At 44.6% G+C, this 23078-nt stretch overlaps 2 protein-coding genes across 3 annotated transcripts in view; one reads left to right on the plus strand and one right to left on the minus strand.

Annotated features, from left to right (window-relative positions):
- Window positions 1-1411, minus strand: part of HEATR4 (HEAT repeat containing 4) — a 63955-nt gene extending 62544 nt beyond the window's left edge. The window contains exon 1 of the mRNA XM_043548680.1: window positions 1299-1411. Coding sequence (XP_043404615.1) covers window positions 1299-1383 — 85 coding nt within the window. The 5' untranslated portion in view covers window positions 1384-1411. The remainder of the gene's footprint in view (window positions 1-1298) is intronic.
- Window positions 1229-19490, plus strand: LOC102943760 (acyl-coenzyme A thioesterase 1). Of its 2 annotated transcripts, none has more exons than XM_037900356.2 (3): window positions 1229-1983; window positions 13578-13780; window positions 18367-19490. In XM_037900356.2, exons 1-3 carry the CDS (start codon window positions 1377-1379, stop codon window positions 18967-18969), a joined length of 1413 nt encoding a protein of 470 aa, XP_037756284.1. In that variant the 5' UTR covers window positions 1229-1376; the 3' UTR covers window positions 18970-19490. The 2 variants fall into 2 exon arrangements, with proteins under 2 accessions (XP_037756284.1, XP_037756285.1); XM_037900357.1 differs by lacking the exon at window positions 1229-1983 and adding an exon at window positions 4652-4703.
- The last annotated feature ends 3588 nt before the right edge of the window (window positions 19491-23078 follow it).

Consider the following 23078-nt stretch of genomic DNA (forward strand, 5'->3'; position numbering starts at 1 on the left):
TGTACTAAGGCTAATGACTCTGTGCACTTGGCCAATTTCTGGCCAAACCATCCTGTAAATCATTTTGATGGAATGGTAGGTTGATACTTCTTCAATCATAGCTTACCAAAATAATGCAGTGCCTTATTGCTATTTTTCCATTTGAGGCAAAAAAATAAAATAAAATGAATCTGTGACCATACTGCGGATCATAGGTTTTAATTACTATATTTAGATTTGTTGGTAGTATTTCTGTTAAAAGGTCTAGTCTCATTGTCTCAGAAATACTGTGTTACCCCAACTACTGTATTGCCATGAGCTTCACATAGGCCTGGTCAAACTCAAGAGTTTGCAGATTGGGAGAGATTATCAAAATTGACCTTGCTGATGCCAAACCTGGCCCCTCTCTCACATGCAACAAGTTCTGGAACTTTTAAAAACTATTTAGTGACCCTTCTCTTAAGGTTGGTTCCTAGACACACGGGAGCCCCTGATAAAATCCTCATCAGGACTGAACTGCTTGCTGGAGAGTGTCACCCTGGAATGACATATGTAGGTGGGTGTTAACTCTTGGGATGTATGCTGGAGAGCACACCTGCACCCCAGACAAAAAAATCTGAATTTTCAGATACAGACAGAGCAACTACTGGGCAAACTACAGAGATAGTTATTTGAGGTATTGGGAACAAAGAAATATATATATATACAATTTTTAAAAATTCAAAGCAATTTTCAGAACGTCCTGACACCATTTCAGTATTTCCATAACCACAAATGCAGATGGACTCTCTCAGGAGAAACTGCCTCTATTGATGTTTCCCTAGGAAGCGCTCACAATTTGGAATGCATCAGAGGGGCAAGAAAGAATGAGGTGTAGTTACTAACTACATTATATAAAGACCTTTTCAAAGGACAGATTTAATTCGGTGTTTCAACTACTTATGTTAATTCATTTTAACACTATAACACACTTTAAAACAAAACTTTTTACACGTGTTAAAGAAAGAAAATAATGCAATGTAATTCAGAACAGATCAGAATGACATGGTGCCACAACAACCGGAAGAGAAATAAATAACAGTCCACCAAACAGCCAAGGGTGGCACGGGGCCCAGTTGTAAAAGAAAGATCCTGTTGTGACCAACCAAAAACCTCCTCCATACTGGCTCTTCCACAGCGGAGATTGGTCCTGCTTTGAGCAGGGGGTTGGACTAGATGACCTCCTGATGTCTCTTCCAACCCCGATATTCTATGAGAGGAAGAAGGCTGCCATCCGTGCTGCACTAGAGCCAGTCCCCGCCCCACCCACCGGCACTCACCCAAGCACCACCCCTGCGCGGGAAGTGGTCGGGGAGTCAGTCCTCTCGCGCTGCTGGCGGGGCGGCCTGACATTAGCCATGGCATTAGCCGCCCGGCGCACGCTGCGCAGCGCTGGTACGTTCTGCGCGCAGAGGATGCTGCAGAGGCTGCTGCACCGATCCTGCCACCACGTGCTCAGGCGCAGCCCAGCCCGGGCACTGGGAGCCGCCGCCGCCGCCACCACCATGGCGCCCAGCGTTCAGTTCTCGCCCGCCCCACGCAGCCTGTTCGATGAGCCGCTGGCTATCACCGTGCGCGGGCTGTGCCCGCAGCAGGAGGTCACTCTCCGTCTGTCTCTGCAGGACGAGGGGGGCGAGCTCTTCCAGTCCTGCGCCCTCTACCAGGCAGAGAGCAGCGGGGAGCTGGAGCTCACCCGCTCCCCAGCGCTGCCGGGAGGCAGCTTCTCCGGCCTGGACCCCATGGGGCTGCTCTGGTCCCTGCAGCCCCAGAAACCCTTCAGACGGCTGGTGAAGCGGGATGTGCAAAGCCCCTTCTGCCTGGAGCTGGAGGTGTTCGAGGGCCACGGGCCCCTCCCCAGCCGGCTGCTGGCCAGGGGTGCCCACGAGCGGAGCTTCCTGCGGGAAGGGGTGAGGAGGATCCCGGTGCGAGAGGGGAGGATCCGGGCCACACTCTTCCTGCCTCCTGGTGAGTAACCGGGTACTGCCCCTACACCTCCCTCCTCGGGGCTTCCCCCGGCAGCCGGGCAGGGCGCGGCCCCTCAGCCTGCTGAGTCCCACATTCCACAGGGCGTCGGGATTTCCCGCCTAATTTCCAGACGGAGTCCCGGGGAGCCCCTCTCCCCCCTGCTGAATGTTACAAACAACCCTGCCCCCCGCCAGAAGAGAGTGGCCCAGAGCCATCCAAAAACATGCTTCGCGTTAAAGTGCCGCCCCAAAGCAGCCCCTCCCGCGTCCAGAAGCAGAGCCCCTAGCCCCGGCAAGGCCGCACATAATGTCACTCTAATAGAGTATAAACACCACACACGCAAGAGTTTTCAGCAGCCAGCTTCCAGAATAAACTGTTTATACTGATGTGGAATGGAAGGTAGAGGTCTAGTAGGCTTCACTCACTCCATACTGTGAGCATGGCTAACGCCATACAAAACAACGGGGAAGGGAGGTGGCAAGGGCATCTGCAGTGGTCTCCTTCATAAATCTTTATCCTGTGGTTACCTATGATGTGGGAGACCCTGGTTCAGTTCACCCTTCTGCCTGATAAGGGATTTCAATGGGGAATCTGTCAGCTCTCCAGTGAGCGTCCTAACCACTGACTATGGCAGAGGCCCTCAAAGTGTGGGGCACTTTACCTTTACTACAACCTTTACTTGTGACTGTAATGTCCTGCACCGAGGAGGGCTGCCCCAGCTGGGCAGGACATCCCGGCAGGCGACAGGCGGGTGGAGGTGTTCAGGAGGTTAGTGAGGAAGTATGGGGGATAAAGAGGGTTGAGCTATGTCTTCAATAACTAGTTTTCTATATATTTACATCTCTTTTTGACTTGTTAGTTTGGTGAAGTATCCTAGGCCATGATTAACAAAGACTGTGGCAAAGATGAGGGATGGACTGAAACTCAATCCAGCCAAGAGGGTGCCAGAAATTATATTAGTAGCCTTGACGGGTGGGGTATGCTCACTCTTTATTTCTCAGATTCTTAACCTTGGGGTCTTTCTGAAGTCTACAGTTGCTCTTCACATGCCATGGGAAGTGAAGTCCACTTTTTAATCATTTATACTTGATGAGGAGACTGCATCCTTTTCTTTTGCATGCAGACCTCACCAGTGATATCCAGAAATTTATCTAACATAAAAATTATCTGAATACAGGTCTTTCTGTGTAAGGCTGTACTTAATGGTTTGGGATATAGAGTATATAAGATACCAACTCTTCCCATGTCATACCATGGCCACTGCAGGAATGTGTTGTGTGTTTGAATTTAATAATTTGAGATTGTCAAATAGGCTCAAATGGAATTATTTAATCAAAGATTATAAATCAGATTAGTACAGCACTACACAGAATACAGGAAGACTTACTTTACCACCCCACAGATGGTGAAGAGAAGGTAATTTGGTCCCTTCCTGTGTACTCAGTGGAATGCTGGTATTGTTAGTTCCCAATCCAAGTCCCCAAACCTCTGTCATTTTATAGAGTGTGAGACAAAAACTCCTTCTTTTTGGAGGAAAAATACTTTCCAACAATTAATTGCACTATGTGTTCTGTTTTGACATTTTCATTGTACCTAATTACTTATGAGCTTTCTTTTATGGTATCTTTAGGTTACATGATCAGTAAGCCAAAGGGAATTCTAATTCGGTCATTATTACTGAGAGCTGTGACAACCAGCAGTTCTTACTAAGTTTATAAACGTCTTTCAATGGATCCTTATTTCCTCCATTACATAAAACATGTGCAGTAACAAATATCCCTTATCAATCATCCAGTTTTGTTTATAACCTACTTCTGTAGACACTTAGTAGTTTGAGGGCTATTTTCCCTGGACACCTGGACTATATTAGTAAAGGCAGGGTAAAAACTAGTGTTAAAAGATTACACACATTCCATTATAAAGTTCCTTTTCCCTTCACGCATTATGTTTAATTGAAGGACAAAGAACTTTTTAATTTAAATATATGTAGGGCAATAAATAGATACACAGAATAAAAATGCATATAATAGAATTAAGTGTTTAACGTACAAAAATGATAAAAGTTAATATTTAATAACACATGAGGGACTCCAGCTAACACTCACCACCTGATTATAAAAGGGAGGTAATGGCATGTTCTCAGTGAAGTCCACGTCTCTGAAACCTGTCTTCTGTCTTGGTGTACTAGATGTTGGATTTGATTACCCATTGCAAGAACCATCTGTTTCTGAGGCTTTCTCTAAGGATGGGGCAAGGGGGTGTCAGCGGCACAGGAGCCAGCAAACAGAGCTGTAAACAGGGGAGTTTGAGTGGGAGTTCTGTTGGAGGAGAAGGTATTTGTGTTTGTTTGGTTTTGTATTGGTAGTATTTGTATGTGTAGGGGCTTTGTGCTGGGAGAGAAGCTGAGCCCTGATTAGGGGGCGGGGCTTCACTGACTAGGGGTCCTATAAAGGTAGCAGCCAGTCAGGCAGCGGCACAGACAGCTGCAGCGGCCCAGGAGCCAGCAAACAGAGCTGTAAACAGGGGAGTTTGAGTGGGAGTTTGTCTTGTGGTGCTTGTGTGGGGTTTGGTTTTGCTGTGGGTGGTGGTGTTTTGGTGTGGTTTGTGTTTCCCAGATTAACAGGATTTAGGTGGGAAGGCGATGACAGATACAGAGGTGGCAGTGGGAGTGACCCATGTGGCAGAAGACACAATGAAGATGACTGGATGTGGAAGCTGTGGTATGTACATGATCCTGGAGGGGGCACCTGGTAAGAGTTTTGTCTGCATGAAGTGCCGTCTGATAGAGCTGATGGAGGAAAAGATCCGAGGTTTGGAGATGCAGGTGGAAAGTCTGGTAGAGTTTAGGAAGGGGTTTGAGCAGATTATGGAGCAAAGACATGAGGTATCTGAAGGGAAAAGCTCAGACTTGCAGATGGAAGCAGGACTAGGGAATTCTGAGGGGAGACTGGGTGAGGAAAGTGGTCAGTGGAAGCATGTGACTAAAAGAACTAGGCAGAGGAAAAGATGGGCTGGTGAAGGAGAAATAGAGCTTAAGAATAGGTTTGCAGAGTTGGAAAATGAAGAAGGGGCTCAGCAGGTAGTCACTGATGGTGACAGGGCAAGGAAGAAGAGAAGAGCGGTTAGTCCTATAGGAAAAGGGGAAGAGTTAATGGAGATTACACCAAATATGAGCCCCAGGAGGATACAGGATGGGTTAAAAAGGATTACAAGGGAGAATGGGAATGGAAAGAACTTGCAGCCAGAGGGAACAGGGGATAGACTGGAGAATAGCACCGTCACTAGGAAAAGGCAGGTCTATGTGATTGGGGACTCTTTACTGAGAAGAATAGATAGGCCTGTAACCAGAGCTGATCCAGAAAATAGGAGGGTGTGCTGTCTTCCAGGTGCTAAGATACGGGATGTAGACCTGAGGTTGAAAAGGATTCTAAAGGGAGCGGGAAAGAATCCCCTAATTATCCTTCATGTGGGAACAAATGATACGGCTAAATTCTCGCTGGAAAGTATTAAGGGAGACTATGCTAGGCTGGGGAGGACGCTTAAGGAAATTGAGGCTCATGTGATCTTTAGTGGGATTCTGCCTGTTCCTAGAGAAGGGCAACAAAGGTGTGACAAGATTATGACTATCAATAGATGGCTTAGGCAGTGGTGCTATAAGGAGGGCTTTGGGATGTATGGCCACTGGGAGGCGTTCATGGATAGAGGACAGTTCTCTCGGGATGGACTTCATCTGAGTAGGGAAGGAAATAGACTTCTAGGATGGAGGCTGGCACAACTGATTAAGAGAGCTTTAAACTAGGAATTTGGGGGAGATGGTTGGGAGATGTCCAGGTAATCTCCACGCCAGAATTTACCATAGAGTGGAAAGAAAATGAAGTAAGAGTGGATACAGCCGTAGGTAGGAGGAAGGGCAGTGTAGATACAAGTCTAATAGGTTATACTGGTAGTAAAATAACCGTGCCTAATAGGGTACAGAATGTGAGTGAGGCCAAACAGCAAAAATTAAGATGTTTGTACACTAATGCAAGGAGCCTAGGTAACAAAATGGAGGAACTAGAGTTACTGGTGCAGGAAGTGAAACCAGATATTATAGGTATAACTGAGACCTGGTGGAATAGTAGTCATGACTGGGCTACAGGTATTGAAGGGTATGTGCTGTTTAGGAAAGACCGAAATAAAGGTAAAGGTGGTGGAGTAGCACTGTATATCAATGATGAGATAGAATGTAAAGAAATAAGAAGCGATGAAATGGATATGACTGAGTCTGTCTGGGCAAAAATTAAATTGGGGAAGAAAACTATTAGAGCCTCCCCTGGGATAGTGCTTGGGGTGTGCTATAGACCGCCGGGATCTAATTTGGATATGGATAGAGCCCTTTTTAATGTTTTTAATAAAGTAAATACTAATGGAAACTGTGTGATCATGGGAGACTTTAACTTCCCAGATATAGACTGGAGGACGAGTGCTAGTAATAATAATAGGGCTCAGATTTTCCTAGATGCGATAGCTGATGGATTCCTTCAGCAAGTAGTTGCTGAACCGACTAGAGGGGATGCCATTTTAGATTTGGTCTTGGTGAGTAATGAGGACCTCATAGAGGAAATGGTTGTAGGGGATAATCTTGCCTCAAGTGATCATGAGCTAATTCACTTCAAACTGAACGGAAGGATTAACAAAAATAAATCTGCAACTACGGTTTTTGATTTCAAAAGGGCTGACTTTCAAAAATTAAGAAAATTAGTTAGGGAAGTGGATTGGACTGAAGAATTTATGGGTTTAAAGGTAGAGGAGGCCTGGGATTATTTTAAATTAAAGCTGCAGAAGCTATCGGAAGCCTGCATCCCAAGAAAGGGGAAAAAATTCATAGGCAGGAGTTGTAGACCGAGCTGGATGAGCAAGCATCTTAGAGAGGTAATTAAGAAAAAGCAGAAAGCATATAGGGAGTGGAAGAAGGGAGGGATCAGTAAGGAAAGCTACCTTATTGAGGTCAGAATATGTAGGGATAAAGTGAGACAGGCTAAAAGTCAAGTGGAGTTTGACCTTGCAAAGGGAATTAAAACCAATAGTAAAAGGTTCTATAGTCATATAAATAGGAAGAAAACAAAGAAAGAAGAAGTGGGACCGCTAAAAACTGAGGATGGAGTGGAGGTCAAGGATAATCTAGGCATGGCCCAATATTTAAACAATTACTTTGCCTCAGTCTTTAATAAGACTAAAGAGGATCTTAGGGATAATGGTAGCATGACAAATGGGAATGAGGATATGGAGGTAGACATCACCATATCTGAGGTAGAAGCGAAACTCAAACAGCTTAATGGGACTAAATCGGGGGGCCCAGATAATCTTCATCCAAGAATATTAAAAGAATTGGCACAAGAAATTGCAAGCCCATTAGCAAGAATTTTTAATGAATCTGTAAACTCAGGGGTTGTACCGTATGATTGGAGAATTGCTAACATAGTTCCTGTTTTTAAGAAAGGGAAAAAAAGTGATCCGAGTAATTATAGGCCTGTTAGTTTGACATCTGTAGTATGCAAGGTCTTGGAAAAAATTTTGAAGGAGAAGGTAGTTAAGGACATTGAAGTCAATGGTAAATGGGACAAAATACAACATGGTTTTACAAAAGGTAGATCGTGCCAAACCAACCTGATCTCCTTCTTTGAGAAAGTAACAGATTTTTTAGACAAAGGAAACGCAGTGGATCTAATTTACTTGGATTTTAGTAAGGCGTTTGATACTGTGCCACATGGGGAATTATTAGTTAAATTGGATAAGATGGGCATCAATAGGAAAATTGAAAGGTGGATAGGGAATTGGTTAAAGGGGAGACTACAACGGGTCCTATTGAAAGGTGAACTGTCAAGCTGGAGGGAGGTTACCAGTGGAGTTCCTCAAGGATCAGTTTTGGGACCAATCTTATTTAATCTTTTTATTACTGACCTGGGCACAAAAAGTGGGAGTGTGCTAATAAAGTTTGCGGATGATACAAAGCTGGGAGGTATTGCCAATTTAGAGAAGGACAGGGATACCCTACAGGAGGATCTGGATGACCTTGTAAACTGGAGTAATAGGAATAGTATGAAATTTAATAGTGAGAAGTGTAAGGTCATGCATTTAGGGATTAATAACAAGAATTTTAGTTATAAGCTAGAGACGCATCAACTAGAAGTAACAGAGGAGGAAAAGGACCTTGGAGTATTGGTTGATCATAGGATGACTATGAGCTGCCAATGTGATATGGCTGTGAAAAAAGCTAATGTGGTCTTGGGATGCATCAGGAGAGGTATTTCCAGTAGGGATAAGGAGGTTTTAGTACCGTTATACAAGGCACTGGTGAGACCTCACCTGGAATACTGTGTGCAGTTCTGGTCTCCCATGTTTAAGAAGGATGAATTTAAACTGGAACAGGTACAGAGAAGGGCTACTAGGATGATCCGAGGAATGGAAAACTTGTCTTATGAAAGGAGACTCAGGGAGCTTGGCTTGTTTAGCCTAACTAAAAGAAGGTTGAGGGGAGATATGATTGCTCTCTATAAATATATCAGAGGGATAAATACCAGAGAGGGAGAGGAATTATTTAAACTCAGTACCAATGTGGACACAAGAACAAATGGATATAAACTGGCCACTAGGAAATTTAGATTAGAAATTAGATGAAGGTTTCTAACCATCAGAGGAGTCAAGTTTTGGAATAGCCTTCCGAGGGAAGTAGTGGGGGCAAAAGATCTATCTTGCTTTAAGATTAAACTTGATAAGTTTATGGAGGAGATGGTATGATGGGATAACATGGTTTTGGTAATTAAATATTCATGGTAAATAGGCCCAATGGCCTGTGATGGGTTATTAGATGGGGTAAGATCCAAGTTACCCGGGAAAGAATTTTCTGTAGTATCTGGCTGATGAATCTTGCCCATATGCTCAGGGTTTAGCTGATTGCCATATTTGGGGTCGGGAAGGAATTTTCCTCCAGGGCAGATTGGAAGGCCCTGGAGGTTTTTCGCCTTCCTCTGTAGCATGGGGCATGGGTCACTTGCTGGAGGATTCTCTGCTCCTTGAAGTCTTTAAACTACGATTTGAGGACTTCAATAGCACAGATATAGGTGTGAGGTTTTTTTGTACGAGTGGTGGGTGAAATTCTGTGGCCTGCGTTGTGCAGGAGGTCAGACTAGATGATCATAATGGTCCCTTCTGACCTAAATATCTATGAATCTATGAGTCTACACTATGAAATTAGGTCGAATTTATAGAAGTCGTTTTTTTAGAAATCGTTTTTAAATAGTCGATTGTGTGTGTCCCCACACAAAATGCTCTAAGTGCATTAAGTGCATTAACTCGATGAAGTGCTTCCACAGTACCGAGGCTAGCGTCGACTTCTGGAGTGTTGCACTGTGGGTAGCTATCCCACAGTTCCCGCAGTCTCTGCTGCCCATTGGAATTCTGGGTTGAGATCCCAATGCCTGATGGGGCAAAAAACATTGTCGCAGGTGGTTCTGGGTACATGTCATCAGGCCCTCCCTCCCTCTGTGAAAGCAACGACAGACAATCGTTCCGCACCTTTTTTCTGTGCAGATGCCATACCACGGCAAGCATGGAGCCCGCTCAGATCACTCTGGGAATTAGGAGCACATTAAAAACCACACGCATTATCCAGCAGTATATGCAGCACCAGAACCTGGCAAAGCGAAACCGGGCGAGTAGGCGACGTCAGTGCGGTGACGAGAGTGATGAGGACATGGACACAGACTTCTCTCAAACCATGGGCCCTGGCAATGCAGGCATCATGGTGCTAATGGGGCAGGTTCATGCCGTGGAACGCCAATTCTGGGCCCGGGAAACAAGCACAGACTGGTGGGACCGTGTAGTGTTGCAGGTCTGGGACGATCCCCAATGGCTGCGAAACTTTCGCATGCGTAAGGGCACTTTCATGGAACTTTGCGACTTGCTTTCCCCTGCCCTGAAGCGCATGAATACCAAAATGAGAGCAGCCCTCACAGTTGAGAAGCGAGTGGCAATAGTCCTGCGGAAGCTTGCAATGCCAGACAGCTACCGGTCAGTCGGGAATCAATTTGGAGTGGGCAAATCTACTGTGGAGGCTGCTGTGATGCAAGTAGCTAGCGCAATCAAAGATCTGCTGATATCAAGGGTAGTGACCCTGGGAAATGTGCAGGTCATAGTGGATGGCTTTGCTATAATAGGATTCCCTAACTGTGGTGGGGCCATAGAGGGAACCCATATCCCTATCTTGGCACCGGAGCACCAAGCCGGCGAGTACATAAACCGCAAGGGGTACTTTTCAATAGTGCTGCAAGCACTGGTGGATCACAAGGGACGTTTCACCAACACCAACCTGGGATGGCCAGGAAAGGTACATGACGCTCGCATCTTCAGGAACTCTGGTCTGTTTCAAAAGCTTCAGGAAGGGACTTTATTCCCAGACCAGAAAATAACGGTTGTGGATGTTGAAATGCCTATAGTTATCCTTGGGGACCCAGCCTACCCCTTAATGCCATGGCTCATGAAGCCATACACAGGCAGCCTGGACAGTAGTCAGGAGCTGTTCAACTACAGGCTGAGCAAGTGCAGAATGGTGGTAGAATGTGCATTTGGACGTTTAAAGGCGCGCTGGCGCAGTTTACTGACTCGGTTAGACCTCAGCGAAACCAATATTCCCACTGTTATTACTGCTTGCTGTGCACGCCACAATATCTGTGAGAGTAAGAGGGAGACGTTTATGGCGGTGTGGGAGGTTGAGGCAAATTGCCTGGCCGCTGGTTACGCGCAGCGAGACACCAAGGCAGTTAGAAGACTACAGGAGGGCACAGTGCGCATCAGAGAAGCTTTGAAAACCAGTTTCATGACTGCAGGCTACGGTGTGAAAGTTCTGTTTGTTTCTCCTTGATGAAACCCCCCGCCCCTTGGTTCACTCTACTTCCCTGTAAGCTAACCACCCTCCCCTCCTCCCTTCGATCACCACTTGCAGAGGCAATAAAGTCATTGTTGCTTCACGTTCATGCATTCCTTATTAATTCATCACACGAATAGGGGGATAACTGCCAAGGTAGCCTGGGAGGGGTGGTGGAGGAGAGAAGCACCAGGAGAGGTGGTGGAGGAGGGAATGACAAGGACACACAGCACTTTAAAAGTTTAAAACTTATTGAATGCCAGCTTTTTGTTGCTTGGGCAATCCTCTGGGGTGGAGTTGCTGGGTGGCCGGAGGCCTCCCCACCGCGTTCTTGGGCGTCTGGGTGAGGAGGCTATGGAACTTGGGGAAGAGGGCGGTTGGTTACACAGGGGCTGTAGCGGAGGTCTGTGCTCCTGCTGCCTTTCCTGCAGCTCAACCAAATGCTGGAGCGCATTAGTTTGATGCTCCAGCAGCCTCAGCATTGAATCCTGCCTCCTCTCATCACGCTGCCACCACCTTTCAGCTTCAGCCCTCTTTTCAGCCCGCCACCTCTCCTCCCGGTCATTTTGTGCTTTCCTGCACTCTGACATTGTCTGCCTCCACGCATTCGTCTGTGCTCTGTCAGTGTGGGAGGACAGCATGAGCTCAGAGAACATTTCATCACAAGTGTGTTTTTTTTCGCCTTCTAATCTTCACTAGCCTCTGGGAAGGAGAAAATCCTGTGATTCTTGAAACACATGCAGCTGGTGGAGGAAAAAAAAAGGGACAGTGGTATTTAAAAAGACACATTTTCTAGAACAATGGGTACACTCTTTCACGGTAAACCTTGCTGTTAACATTACATACACAGCACATGTGCTTTCGTTCCAAGGTCGCATTTTGCCTCCCCCCACCACGTGGCTAGCCCCTCTCCCCTCCCCCCGGCTAAGAGCGGGGAACATTTCTGTTCAGCCACAGGCAAACAGCCCAGCAGGAACGGCCACCTTTGAATGTCCCCTTAGGAAAAGCACCCTATTTCAACCAGGTGACCATGAATGATATCACACTGCTGAGGATAACATAGAGAGATAAAGAACGGATGTTGTTTGAACGCCAGCAAACATACACTGCAATGCTTTGTTCTACAATGATTCCCGAGTATGTGCTACTGGCCTGGTGTGGTAAAGTGTCCTGCCATGGTGGACGGAATAAGCTGCCCTCCCCAGAAACCTTTTGCAAAGGCTTTGGGAGTACATCCAGGAGAGCCGCAAATGCCAGGGCAAATTAATCCTTTCACATGCTTGCTTTTAAACCATGTATAGTATTTTAAAAGATACACTCACCGGAGGTCCCTTCTCCGCCTGGCGGGTCCGGGAGGCAGCCTTGGGTGGGTTCGGGGGGTACTGGCTCCAGGTCCAGGGTGAGAAACAGTTTCTGGCTGTCGGGAAAACCGGTTTCTCCGCTTGCTTGCTGTGAGCTATCTACAACTTCATCATCATCTTCCTTGTCCCCAAAACGTGCTTCTGTGTTGCCTCCATCTCCATTGAAGGAGTCAAACAACACGGCTGGGGTAGTGGTGGCTGAACCCCCTAAAATGGCATGCAGCTCATCATAGAAGCGGCATGTTTGGGGCTCTGACCCGGAGCGGCCGTTTGCCTCTCTGGTTTTCTGGTAGGCTTGCCTCAGCTCCTTAAATTTCACGTGGCACTGCTTCAGGTCCCTGTTATGGCCTCTGTCCTTCATGCCCTGGGAGATTTTTGACAAATGTTTTGGCATTTTGAAAACTGTAACGGAGTTCTGATAGCACGGAATCCTCTCCCCATATAGCGATCAGATCCCATACCTCCCGTTCGGTCCATGCTGGAGCTCTTTTGCGATTCTGGGACTCCATCATGGTCACCTCTGCTGATGAGCTCTGGCTAGCGTGGCAAGCTGCAGGTGACCATGCAAACAGGAAACTGAAATTCAAAAGTTTGCGGGCCTTTTCCTGTCTACCTGGCCAGCGCATCTGAGTTGAGAGTGCTGTCCAGAGCGGTCACAGTAAAGCACTCTGGGATAGCTCCCGGAGGCCAATACCGTCTAATTGCGTCCACAGTACCCCAAATTTGACCTGGCAAGGCCGATTTAAACGCTAATCCCCTTGTCAGAGGTGGAGTAAGGAAATCGATTTTAAGAGCCCTTTAAGTCGAAAAAAAGGGCTTCATCGTCTGGACGAGTGCAGGGTTAAATCGATTTAACGCTGCTAAATTCGACCTCAACTCCTAGTGTAGACCAGGGCCTAGAGACAGATGAAGGTTTAAAGGAATTGAAGACTTGTGTCTGCGATATGGTTGATTTTTTTTCTTTTTGGTAATTTTATTGAATAATAAAGATTTCTGGTTTTTAACAATCTATGGCACCTAAATCATAGGATAGACATGTGGGGGAAATCACAATCAATAATGGCTTTTGTCAAATAATCCTTGGTTTCTTCAGTAATTTCAAGAATATGTATTATTATCCAGACCTGCACATGACATAGCAGGCTTTCTATTATAATCTCTGAAGTATTTAGTAGTTTATGGAGAACGCTAGTGAACCTTAATCTTGTAGCTTTCCTTTTAAAAAAAAAAATAAAAAATTTTAGAGCAAGGTAAAGACCAAATGGTATGAAATTTGAAATGTAAAGGAAGAATTTTGAGCTAATTACCTCCCTTTATTTGGTCTCCTACAGAAGATGGCCCCTTTCCTGGAATCATTGACCTATATGGTACTGGGGGGGGCCTTCCTGAATATCGGGCAAGCCTTCTAGCCAATCATGGCTTTGCCACACTGGCTCTGGCTTACTATGGCTATGAAGATCTCCCCAAAGATATGAAGGAATTCCATCTAGAGTATTTTGAGGAAGCTGTGAACTATATGTTGCAACACTCACAGGTCAGTTTATTCATGGGTGTTCCCATGATACAGGGAGCGCTCATCATAAGACTGTTGTAAAGCAATATGTGATACACAACTGCTGTGCTTAAAATCTCAGCTCTATCAAAGTCCATTGTAAACAACTTGTATTGTTAATCCTCTATGACTGGTCAGTTTGAGCTTTGCAGTTTAGCTGGTACCATTTCCTGGAGGGTGTCTTACTGAGGGCCCCCCCCAGATCACCCACCCACATGCTGATATCAAATTCTACTGAAGTTGTGTCTGTTTCTTTTGAGGGCTGTTGCCAGAGATTCTCAAGCTTCCAAAAGGAGTTTAATTTTTATTGTTTTGTAGATTGGCCATGACACAGTGTTTTTATGCATGGCAAGCTTCTGTGATCCACAGTTCAAGGAAGTCCACAAACACCAAATTATTGCCTTTTAGTTTAAGAAGCTGTTATGGTCACTACTAAATGTTAAAATTTTGTATTCTGGGACTGCATTTGTTTCCAGTACCTGGTGATTGATATTTTGAGGCCTTGTCTTTGTACGATTCATAATAGCCACAACCACTAGAGCCATTCTAATCTACCCAATATATCGGTGAAATCCCATTTCTCTCCCACCAGGCTGAGCACAGGATGCCTCACCCTCTTTGAATGCCGTCAGTGCCTCCTTCCCCCATTATATTTTCTATCATGTTAAAATTCCATGTCCTTCATCTTTTGAAGGCCCTGCATAATTTAACCCCTTCCTCTAGTTCTTTGAAGCCAGTGGAGTTGCAGCCACTTATGCTAGTGGTGAAACAGGTGGTGAAGGAGAGTAATCTTAGTAAACTATGGCACAGTCTTTAGTTAAGTGTTCGTATTTGAGTGTCTTACACTTGATGACCACTCTGGAATCATTATGGAGTTCGATTAAACCTTTTACAAATATTTTAACCAGGTTGGCTATCTTCCAAGATCATGCTGTTTTTTACTATTGTGAATTTGCATTTATAAATGGAAAAGTTTATATAGGAAAGTACTCTAGAAGCACCAGTTACAGTTCCATAATTATGGTTGAGTATTTTGCACTAAAAGCAGCAATTCAGCTATTCTAAAGAAAATTGCAGTGTATCCTTCCCAAAATTACAGCACTTATTCTTTGAGTAAATTCTCATAAATTTCTTTCTTTACAAGTACATTGTGAGTAGTTTGATATAAAAATTAATTACAAATGGGCCCTTTTAAGAATTTTTTTTCTGTGCCAAATTATCTTAATGGAATAATGCAGATTCTTCAAACTTCCAGAGTAGTTAAAACTCACTGAAATCTTGTGCATCAGCTACAGTTGAAGAAACATTCTTGGGATTAATGTTCATTTTTAGCATTATTATTAACTGAACATTTCTCCTTCAGAAGCAGTAGAATAATAATGATGTTGTACAGAGAATTTCATGAAGAACTGGCCCCTTTTAAAATGGCTGCCATCTCTCATTTTCCCAATGAGAGTGAAGCCAAGCTGCCTTCAGCAGTCACCTTGCTGGCCAGGACGGAAAACATTTTTGGTGCCTTCTCCCAAGCAGCTGAGAAAGGAGGGGGGGAAAAAAGGCCAACCAATCAGCAAAGCAAAAATGGCCAGCCAATTGGAGTGGAGGGGGGAAAAAAGCCAATCTGTGCCAGCACCCCCTGGAAGAAGGTGCCTAGGACAACTGCCCTTCCTACCCACCCCTAGAACCAGTCATGGGTGGCTTCCACCAATGACACTATGAGGGAGGACAAATTGAATGTACAGTATCTTTAAAAATTTAAAAATCTCATCTGGGGCTGCAAACCCTATTGTACACTAATTATAATTGTATGGTTATTCGCAAAAAGAAAAGGAGTACTTGTGGCACCTTAGAGACTAACCAATTTATTTGAGCATGAGCTTTCATGAGCTACAGCTCACTTCATCAGATGCATACTGTGGAAACTGCAGAAGACATTATATACACAGAGACCATGAAACAATACCTCCTCCCACCCCACTCTCCTGCTGGTAATAGCTTATCTAAAGTGATCATCAAGTTAGGCCATTTCCAGCACAAATCCAGGTTTTCTCACCCCCCCCTCCCCCCCCCACAAACTCACTCTCCTGCTGGTAATAGCCCATCCAAAGTGATCACTCTCTTCACAATGTGTATGATAATCAAGGTGGGCCATTTCCTGCATAAATCCAGGTTCTCTCACCCCCCTCCAAAAACCACACACACAAACTCACTCTCCTGCTGGTAATAGCCTATCCAAAGTGACCACTCTCCTTACAACGTGCATGAAAATCAAGGTGGGCCATTTCCAGCACAAATACAGGTTTTCTCACCCCCCCCCCCTCCCAAAAAACACACACACACAAACTCACTCTCCTGCTGGTAATAGCTTATCCAAAGTGACCACTCTCCCTACAATGTGCACGATAATCAAGGTGGGCCATTTCCAGCACAAATGCAGGTTTTCTCTCACCCTCACTCTCCTGCTGGCAATAGCTCATCCAAACTGACCACTCTCCCCACAATGTGCATGACAATCAAGGTGGGCCATTTCCAGCAGAAATCCAAGTTTAACCAGAACGTCTGTGGGGGGCGGGGCGGGGGGTAGGAAAAAACAAGGGGAAATAGGCTACCTTGCATAATGACTTAGCCACTCCCAGTCTCTATTTAAGCCTAAATTAATAGTATCCAATTTGCAAATGAATTCCAATTCAGCAGTTTCTCGCTGGAGTCTGGATTTGAAGTTTTTTGTTGTAAGATAGCGACCTTCATGTCTGTGATTGCGTGACCAGAGAGATTGAAGTGTTCTCCGACTGGTTTATGAATGTTATAATTCTTGACATCTGATTTGTGTCCATTTATTCTTTTACGTAGAGACTGTCCAGTTTGACCAATGTACATGGCAGAGGGGCATTGCTGGCACATGATGGCATATATCACATTGGTGGATGTGCAGGTGAACGAGCCTCTGATAGTGTGGCTGATGTTATTAGGCCCTGTGATGGTGTCCCCTGAATAGATATGTGGACACAGTTGGCAACGGGCTTTGTTGCAAGGATAGGTTCCTGGGTTAGTGGTTCTGTTGTGTGGTATGTGGTTGCTGGTGAGTATTTGCTTCAGGTTGGGGGGCTGTCTGTAGGCATGTCTGTCTTTGGATAGGCTATTACCAGCAGGAGAGTGAGTTTGTGTGTGTGGTTTTTGGAGGGGGGTGAGGGGGTGAGAGAACCTGGATTTATGCAGGAAATGGCCCACCTTGATTATCATACACATTGTGAAGAGAGTGGTCACTTTGGATGGGCTATTACCAGCAGGAGAGTGAGTTTGTGTGTGTGTGGGGGGTGGGTGGGTGAGAAAACCTGGATTTGTGCTGGAAATGGCCCAACTTGATGATCACTTTAGATAAGCTATTACCAGCAGGAGAGTGGGGTGGGAGGAGGTATTGTTTCATGGTCTCTGTGTATATAATGTCTTCTGCAGTTTCCACAGTATGCATCCGATGAAGTGAGCTGTAGCTCACGAAAGCTCATGCTCAAATAAATTGGTTAGTCTCTAAGGTGCCACAAGTCCTCCTTTTCTTTTTGCGAATACAGACTAACATGGCTGTTACTCTGAAACCTGTCATTATGTATGGTTATTGTATTGCATCAATATAGACTGGAGTTAAAGTTGTTTGGGTGCCTTAACTGTGTTTTACTATATCTTAATATGTTTGGATTTCTTTAAGTAGAACCCTGACTCTGAATTTCCTGGGCTTGTAATACTTGGTGTGAGAATAATTAGGGTGACAACTGCCATCTTGCTTGACACCAGGATTCAACTGGGGACCTCCAGAGTTCTAAGTACAAATCTATCTACCGATTGAGCGAAAGAGCCAGGTTCCATAGCTGGGAGTTGTAAACAACTTGCATCCTCTTTCCCTTAGGCACAGTGTGGGACGTATAACACACATGTCCAGTGGGTTACAACAGCATCTCTGAAATGTATTTTCTTTAAAATACCAATACGTACTCAGTCTTAACACCAATTTATCATAGTTTTTATCTGGGAATTAATATTCAGTATAGATGTCCTCCTCTTCACCAACACACTAGATCTGAAGAAAACCTAGAATATAGTTGTTTTAAAATGTGTATATCTGTTTGTATGTGTTTTTTGTTTTTTGATGGTAAGCTCAAACCCAGCTAAAATGCAAGGGACCCCCTCTACCTTAGAAGTGAGGTTGAAGCCATTCCTCAAGCTGTGGTGATCTCATAAACTATGCAGAATTGGGTTGAGCTAATACTTGGATGGAAGAATTATAATGAAAACCTAGGCTACTACAGGAAAGAGTATTGCTGATTCAGTAAGTGACTTTTCTCCTGGGAGTTAATATTAATTAGTTATCTGTAATACCATTACTTTGCAATGTAAAAACAGTCACTCTACCCCACTCCAGATGTGGCAGCATTCACTAGAGGGTGAATAGATTTCTATGAAGTTCATACAGTTATCAGAGTTTGAGTCCTTAAAGATCCAAATGGAAAATAGGTGCTATAGAAATGTAAGATTATTAATTTCCATTCAATGCTACTGACCTCTCTTTCTCTCCCACTCAGGTTAAAGGTCCTGGAATTGGGTTACTTGGAATCTCCAAAGGTGGTGACCTATGTATCTCCATGGCTTCCTTCTTAAAAGGCATTACTGCCACTGTCACCATCAATGGCTCTGTGGCCAATGTGGGTGCAGTGCTTCGTTACAAGGATATCACCATTCCACCTCTTGGCTTCAATCCGAAACGCATCAAGTTTGATAAGTCTGGGATTGCAGATATTGTGGATGTCTTGAATAACCCACTAGAGGGGCCTGACCATCAAAGCTTTATCCCATTGGAGAAAGCTGAGGGGCACTTCCTGTTCATTGTTGGCAAGGACGATCATAACTGGAAGAGCGAATTCTTAGCTACTGAAGCCTCCAATCGTTTGCAGGCTCATGGAAAGGAAAAGCCTGAGATAGTCTGTTACCCTGGAGCAGGGCATTATATTGAACCCCCCTTTTCCCCAATGTGCTCAGCCTCAATGCACCTGTTGGTTGGCAGTCCTGTGATCTGGGGAGGTGAGCCCAAAGCTCATTCTGTGGCACAAGTGGATGCTTGGCAGCAAATCCAAGCCTTCTTCCACAAACATCTCAATGGTAAACAAGGTGTAACACCCAAGCTGTGAGACACCTGGCTATAAGGTGCATTTTACAGATAAAATTACTAGTTGTTAAAGTTTTACTTGGGTAAAAGAATCTTTCAGTGAGTATGAAAGGGAATTTGAGTGAATAAATCTTTAAGCTGAATTTTTTTGTTCCTCCTCTCTACTGCCCAAGTTGCTGCCGGACCTTAGGGGACCGGAGGGTTTTCTGTTTTCTCAGTCCATTGGACATGACCCACTTGTAAGTCACATCCCACTAGTTGAGGATTAGTGCACAGTAGAGTTAACTTTCAGCCTACTCTGTGGGGATTTAGCCATTATATATGATTCTCATTATAGTCTCATGGCTTGGATTATAAGAAACTGAATTGAAATATTGTCACTGTTGCTTCTGAATTAAATTTACTTAAACTGTTCGTTGGTTTGATAAGTTTCAAAATCCAGTGCCTTGCAAATCCAAGCTAAAATTGACTGTAAGACCAACTTAGTGTTTTATGGAGATTTTTTTCATTATCATTAAAATTAAATAAATACATGTTTGAGGATTTTCGTGCAATTGTATTATAGGAAGTGCTGGCAGCAACATAGGTTAAGGTTGCCAAACATATTCCATTATAAGGCCCTATATTCAACTGATTGTAACTTTGCCAGACTTAAACTGTTTGGGCTGAAATTTTCTGTGCCAGTCATCTGCCTCAGTCTGATTTTTTGTTTTTGTTTTTTTTTTTGTTTCAGCTAAAATGGATCAGCCATTTCCAAGAAAGAGTAGTGAAATTTTTGTTTTTCCTGTGTTAAAATATTACAACAACTTCATTCAGAAGTTGTAGTGCCTCAGTGGTTTGGAGCAGGGATTCAAAATTTGGCAGGTGGATCACCTTAGTATTGGGGATATGCCTCTTGTTGATTTGTACATATCTGCCCAAATTTAGCTAAATTATAAGCCTCTAGAAATTGAAGTTTGCACATGTTCATTAGAGGTTTGTTAGAGGCTGACAGTATTAATATTTAAAGATTCCATCTGCAATGAGCACACTCCTTCCCCATACAGCTCTTGGTGCTGACCAGACTGAACATGATCCATTCCAAGATTGCATGGGTTGAGCAGGACTTTTCCTAAAATTGCTCCTCCTGTAGCACTAAACACCAGAACAGAGAGCAGGGAGTTTCTGTCCTTGGATTTCAGGGACCCCACTGCTGGGGCTTTGGCTGTGTAGAGGGAAAGGAAGGTGCAGCCTGAGTTGCTCAAATGCAGAGGGATGAGAAGAGAACACAAACAGTCTGTGGGAGGACATGGAAGCAGGGGAGATAGAAACAGAAGGGGTCAGGCTGGGGGAGATGGAGCAGAAGGATCTATAACCACTAGAGAGAGACACATTTCCAGAACATGGAATACAGTCCAGAATTCCCAAGTCCCAACAAAACTCTGCTGTCGGCAAATAGCTGTCAAACCCATTAACAAAGAGTGTGTTTCATGCACCTCTAGTGATTGGTCCACCTACAGGATAATAGCCTACTACTGCAACCAGTTAGTTAGTGCAAGTGATAGAGATCTGTGCTGTGGTAGATCTAAAAGTTATATAATCCTGTTGATGACCTATGTTTGGGTCAATATGGCTTCACATGATGGATTTTTTGTTTTAGTACTTTGCTTTAAAAAAAAACCTCAGGAAATTATATAGGAAAAACACCACATTACAAGAACATTAAGGCTGCAAGATGGAGCACTCGGAAGTTATGAAATGTCAGAAGTAGTGTTGCCCATGCATAGATTATGATCATACTATTTTTTCTTCTGGACTTCTGCCTCATTTCCTAACTTCTGAGTGCTTGACTTTGCGACTTATTACTCTATTAATGTCATCTTATATGTAAGTTTGTATAAATTTTGTTATATTAAATGACATGAGGGGCCTATCAGTCCCTTAACAAACAAGCAGCACAAGCAAGATCCACTCCCTCAAAAAGCCTGTACATAGAAATAGATAAAAAGGTGCGGGAGAAAAGATTTGCTCACGTGTGTCAGTCCAAGTCAGCATGAATCCTGAGCACATTTGCTTCTTAGGGTACATCTACGTAGCAAAAAAACCCAACAAGACGGTAGTGAGTCTCTGAGCTCTGGTCAACTGACTTGGGTTCATGCTATGGGCCTAAAAATAATAGTGTGGGTATTTGGGCTTGGGTTGGAGCCTGGGCTCTGAAACCTGGCATGAGGGGAAGGACTCAGAGCCTGGGCTCCAACCCAAGCAGGAATGTCTATGTTGGTATTTTTAGCCCCATAGCGTGAAACTAAGTCAGTTGAGCCGGGCTCTGAGCCTCGCTGCCACTGGGGTTTTTTGCTGTATGTACCCCTAGTGTTTCTTTTGAGGTGCCTGTCTCACATTCACTCCCATTACTGTGGCTGCAAATACCACCACTGTCTTCAAATGGGCCCAATCATCTGCAGAGCTTGGAGATGTGTTGAAAATCAGGAAAAACTATTAAAGGTGACCTGGCTGGATATGGGCTTTGCTCCTGTGACAGCGTGAAGTATATGCTGAGAATGGACTGTATGAAGTTTAAATGTGGGCAATCTGGTTGGTAGTAATCTCTTCTAGCCTATCCATCGCCATTCTTAAATATTAATATTGTCTGCTAATCAGCAGGCAAAGCTTTGTCAATCAGCTGCAATATTTAAGCCTCGGTCTGCCCTCTTTCCCTCAGAGATTTTCTAAGCAGGACAGAGTGGAACAAGTAAAGAGAGGAATAAACAACCTAGTTTAAATGAAACTCCCTGAGGGGAAGTGGAAGGCATGTAGGTGGAAGCAGAGAGAACTAGAACAAACTGGTATACCACTGGTTAGTGATTTTCCAGTGGTTGCAGATGTCTTGGAGTGAGCAGCCAAAAACTTGGGAGAAGGGCTTAACCTGTAGTGGAGTTTGGAGGGCTGCTCTTTCAAATCTGTGGCAGCCCCAAGTAAAGGTGCTGGATGAGTATGAGAAGGAAGGTCCAATAGTTCATAAATAGTTCAGTGCTCCAGTGGTGAAAGAATGCATATGTCCAAATGGCTCTGGAGTCAAAGTTCATGGAGAAGTTAAACATTTAAAAACAATTACACACTTAAAGAACCAGGATTTTTTTCTGCTTTTTCTAAACCTTAGAAATATCAGGAATATCAAGTCTGGGATTCTCCTTAGGGTGCTGTCCCTGGACCCTGCATGTAGGCACCATCTTTCATAATAGCCTCCAGCTATTTCTAAAAGTTCATACACCTGTCTTCCCTCTTAATGAGACACCAGAGCCAAAGGTTATAGGCTGAAAGTGAGAGAAAAGATGGCTCAAGGCCTCTCCCTACATTAGATTTCCTCCTTTTGTCTTATTTCCACTACCTACAATATGAAAGTTGAGTTTTGTTCACATCCTTATATATTTGGTTATTTACAGATATAAACTGAGTTCTTAAAATACTGGTAAGGTAAGACCTTTCTCCATCCTAAATTGTCTACTATGCTGATCACTGGGTTTTTGGATTTCAGTGCTGAACATTTCTAGGTGTCAGTTCCTTCTAAGAGGAATATTCTTTTTCTTAGAAACCTAAGCAGCTCAACTGCTTCCCTCTCAGCGCTTCGGGTGAGGACGCGCACTGCCAACACAAGGAGCCAATAGTGCACACCCACAAGCAATGTAATAACTGCGGCAGCTGTATACTGGCCTACCTTATGTCAACATAGTCTTCTAGTGTAGCCCTGACCTAAGAAGGTTTTGCCTTAACAGTGCTTAATTTGTAATTAAACAGGTGCTGGGCCTCAAGCAATTTTTTTACTTTAATAGCTGACATGGCAAGCCTGGAGGTACGAGGGCTATGAAATGCCAAGCCTAGAGGTGCCTGGGCTCAGCCCGGGCACAAATTAAGCGCTGTTCCCTAAGCTCCTAGCAGTTGTGGAGGAGGTGGGCTACTCTGGGCGCCTGGCTGCAGGCGTTTTTTCCCCTTCCCTCTTCTTCAACCCCCTCCCCGAAGATCTTCCCGCCCCATCCGGCGGGTTATCTAGGCTGCGGCTCCCCCCCTGCCTTCTCACTCCAGGGGCTGGGCGCGGGCGCGCCCCCCGGCTGCACGAAGCGGCTTTCCCGGCCGGCAGAAGGGAGCGGCGTCCCTGGA

The sequence above is a fragment of the Chelonia mydas genome, chromosome 6, assembly GCF_015237465.2.
Source record: "Chelonia mydas isolate rCheMyd1 chromosome 6, rCheMyd1.pri.v2, whole genome shotgun sequence".
Classification (NCBI taxonomy): domain Eukaryota; kingdom Metazoa; phylum Chordata; order Testudines; family Cheloniidae; genus Chelonia; species Chelonia mydas.

Bases quoted from the DNA above. Each gene is read 5' to 3' on its own strand.
- LOC102943760 (XM_037900356.2), top strand. From the start codon at position 1,377: ATGGCATTAGCCGCCCGGCGCACGCTGCGCAGCGCTGGTACGTTCTGC. The intron at 1,984-13,577 runs GTGAGTAACCGG...GGTCTCCTACAG, and splicing joins CACACTCTTCCTGCCTCCTG to AAGATGGCCCCTTTCCTGGA. The intron at 13,781-18,366 runs GTCAGTTTATTC...TCTCCCACTCAG, and splicing joins ATATGTTGCAACACTCACAG to GTTAAAGGTCCTGGAATTGG.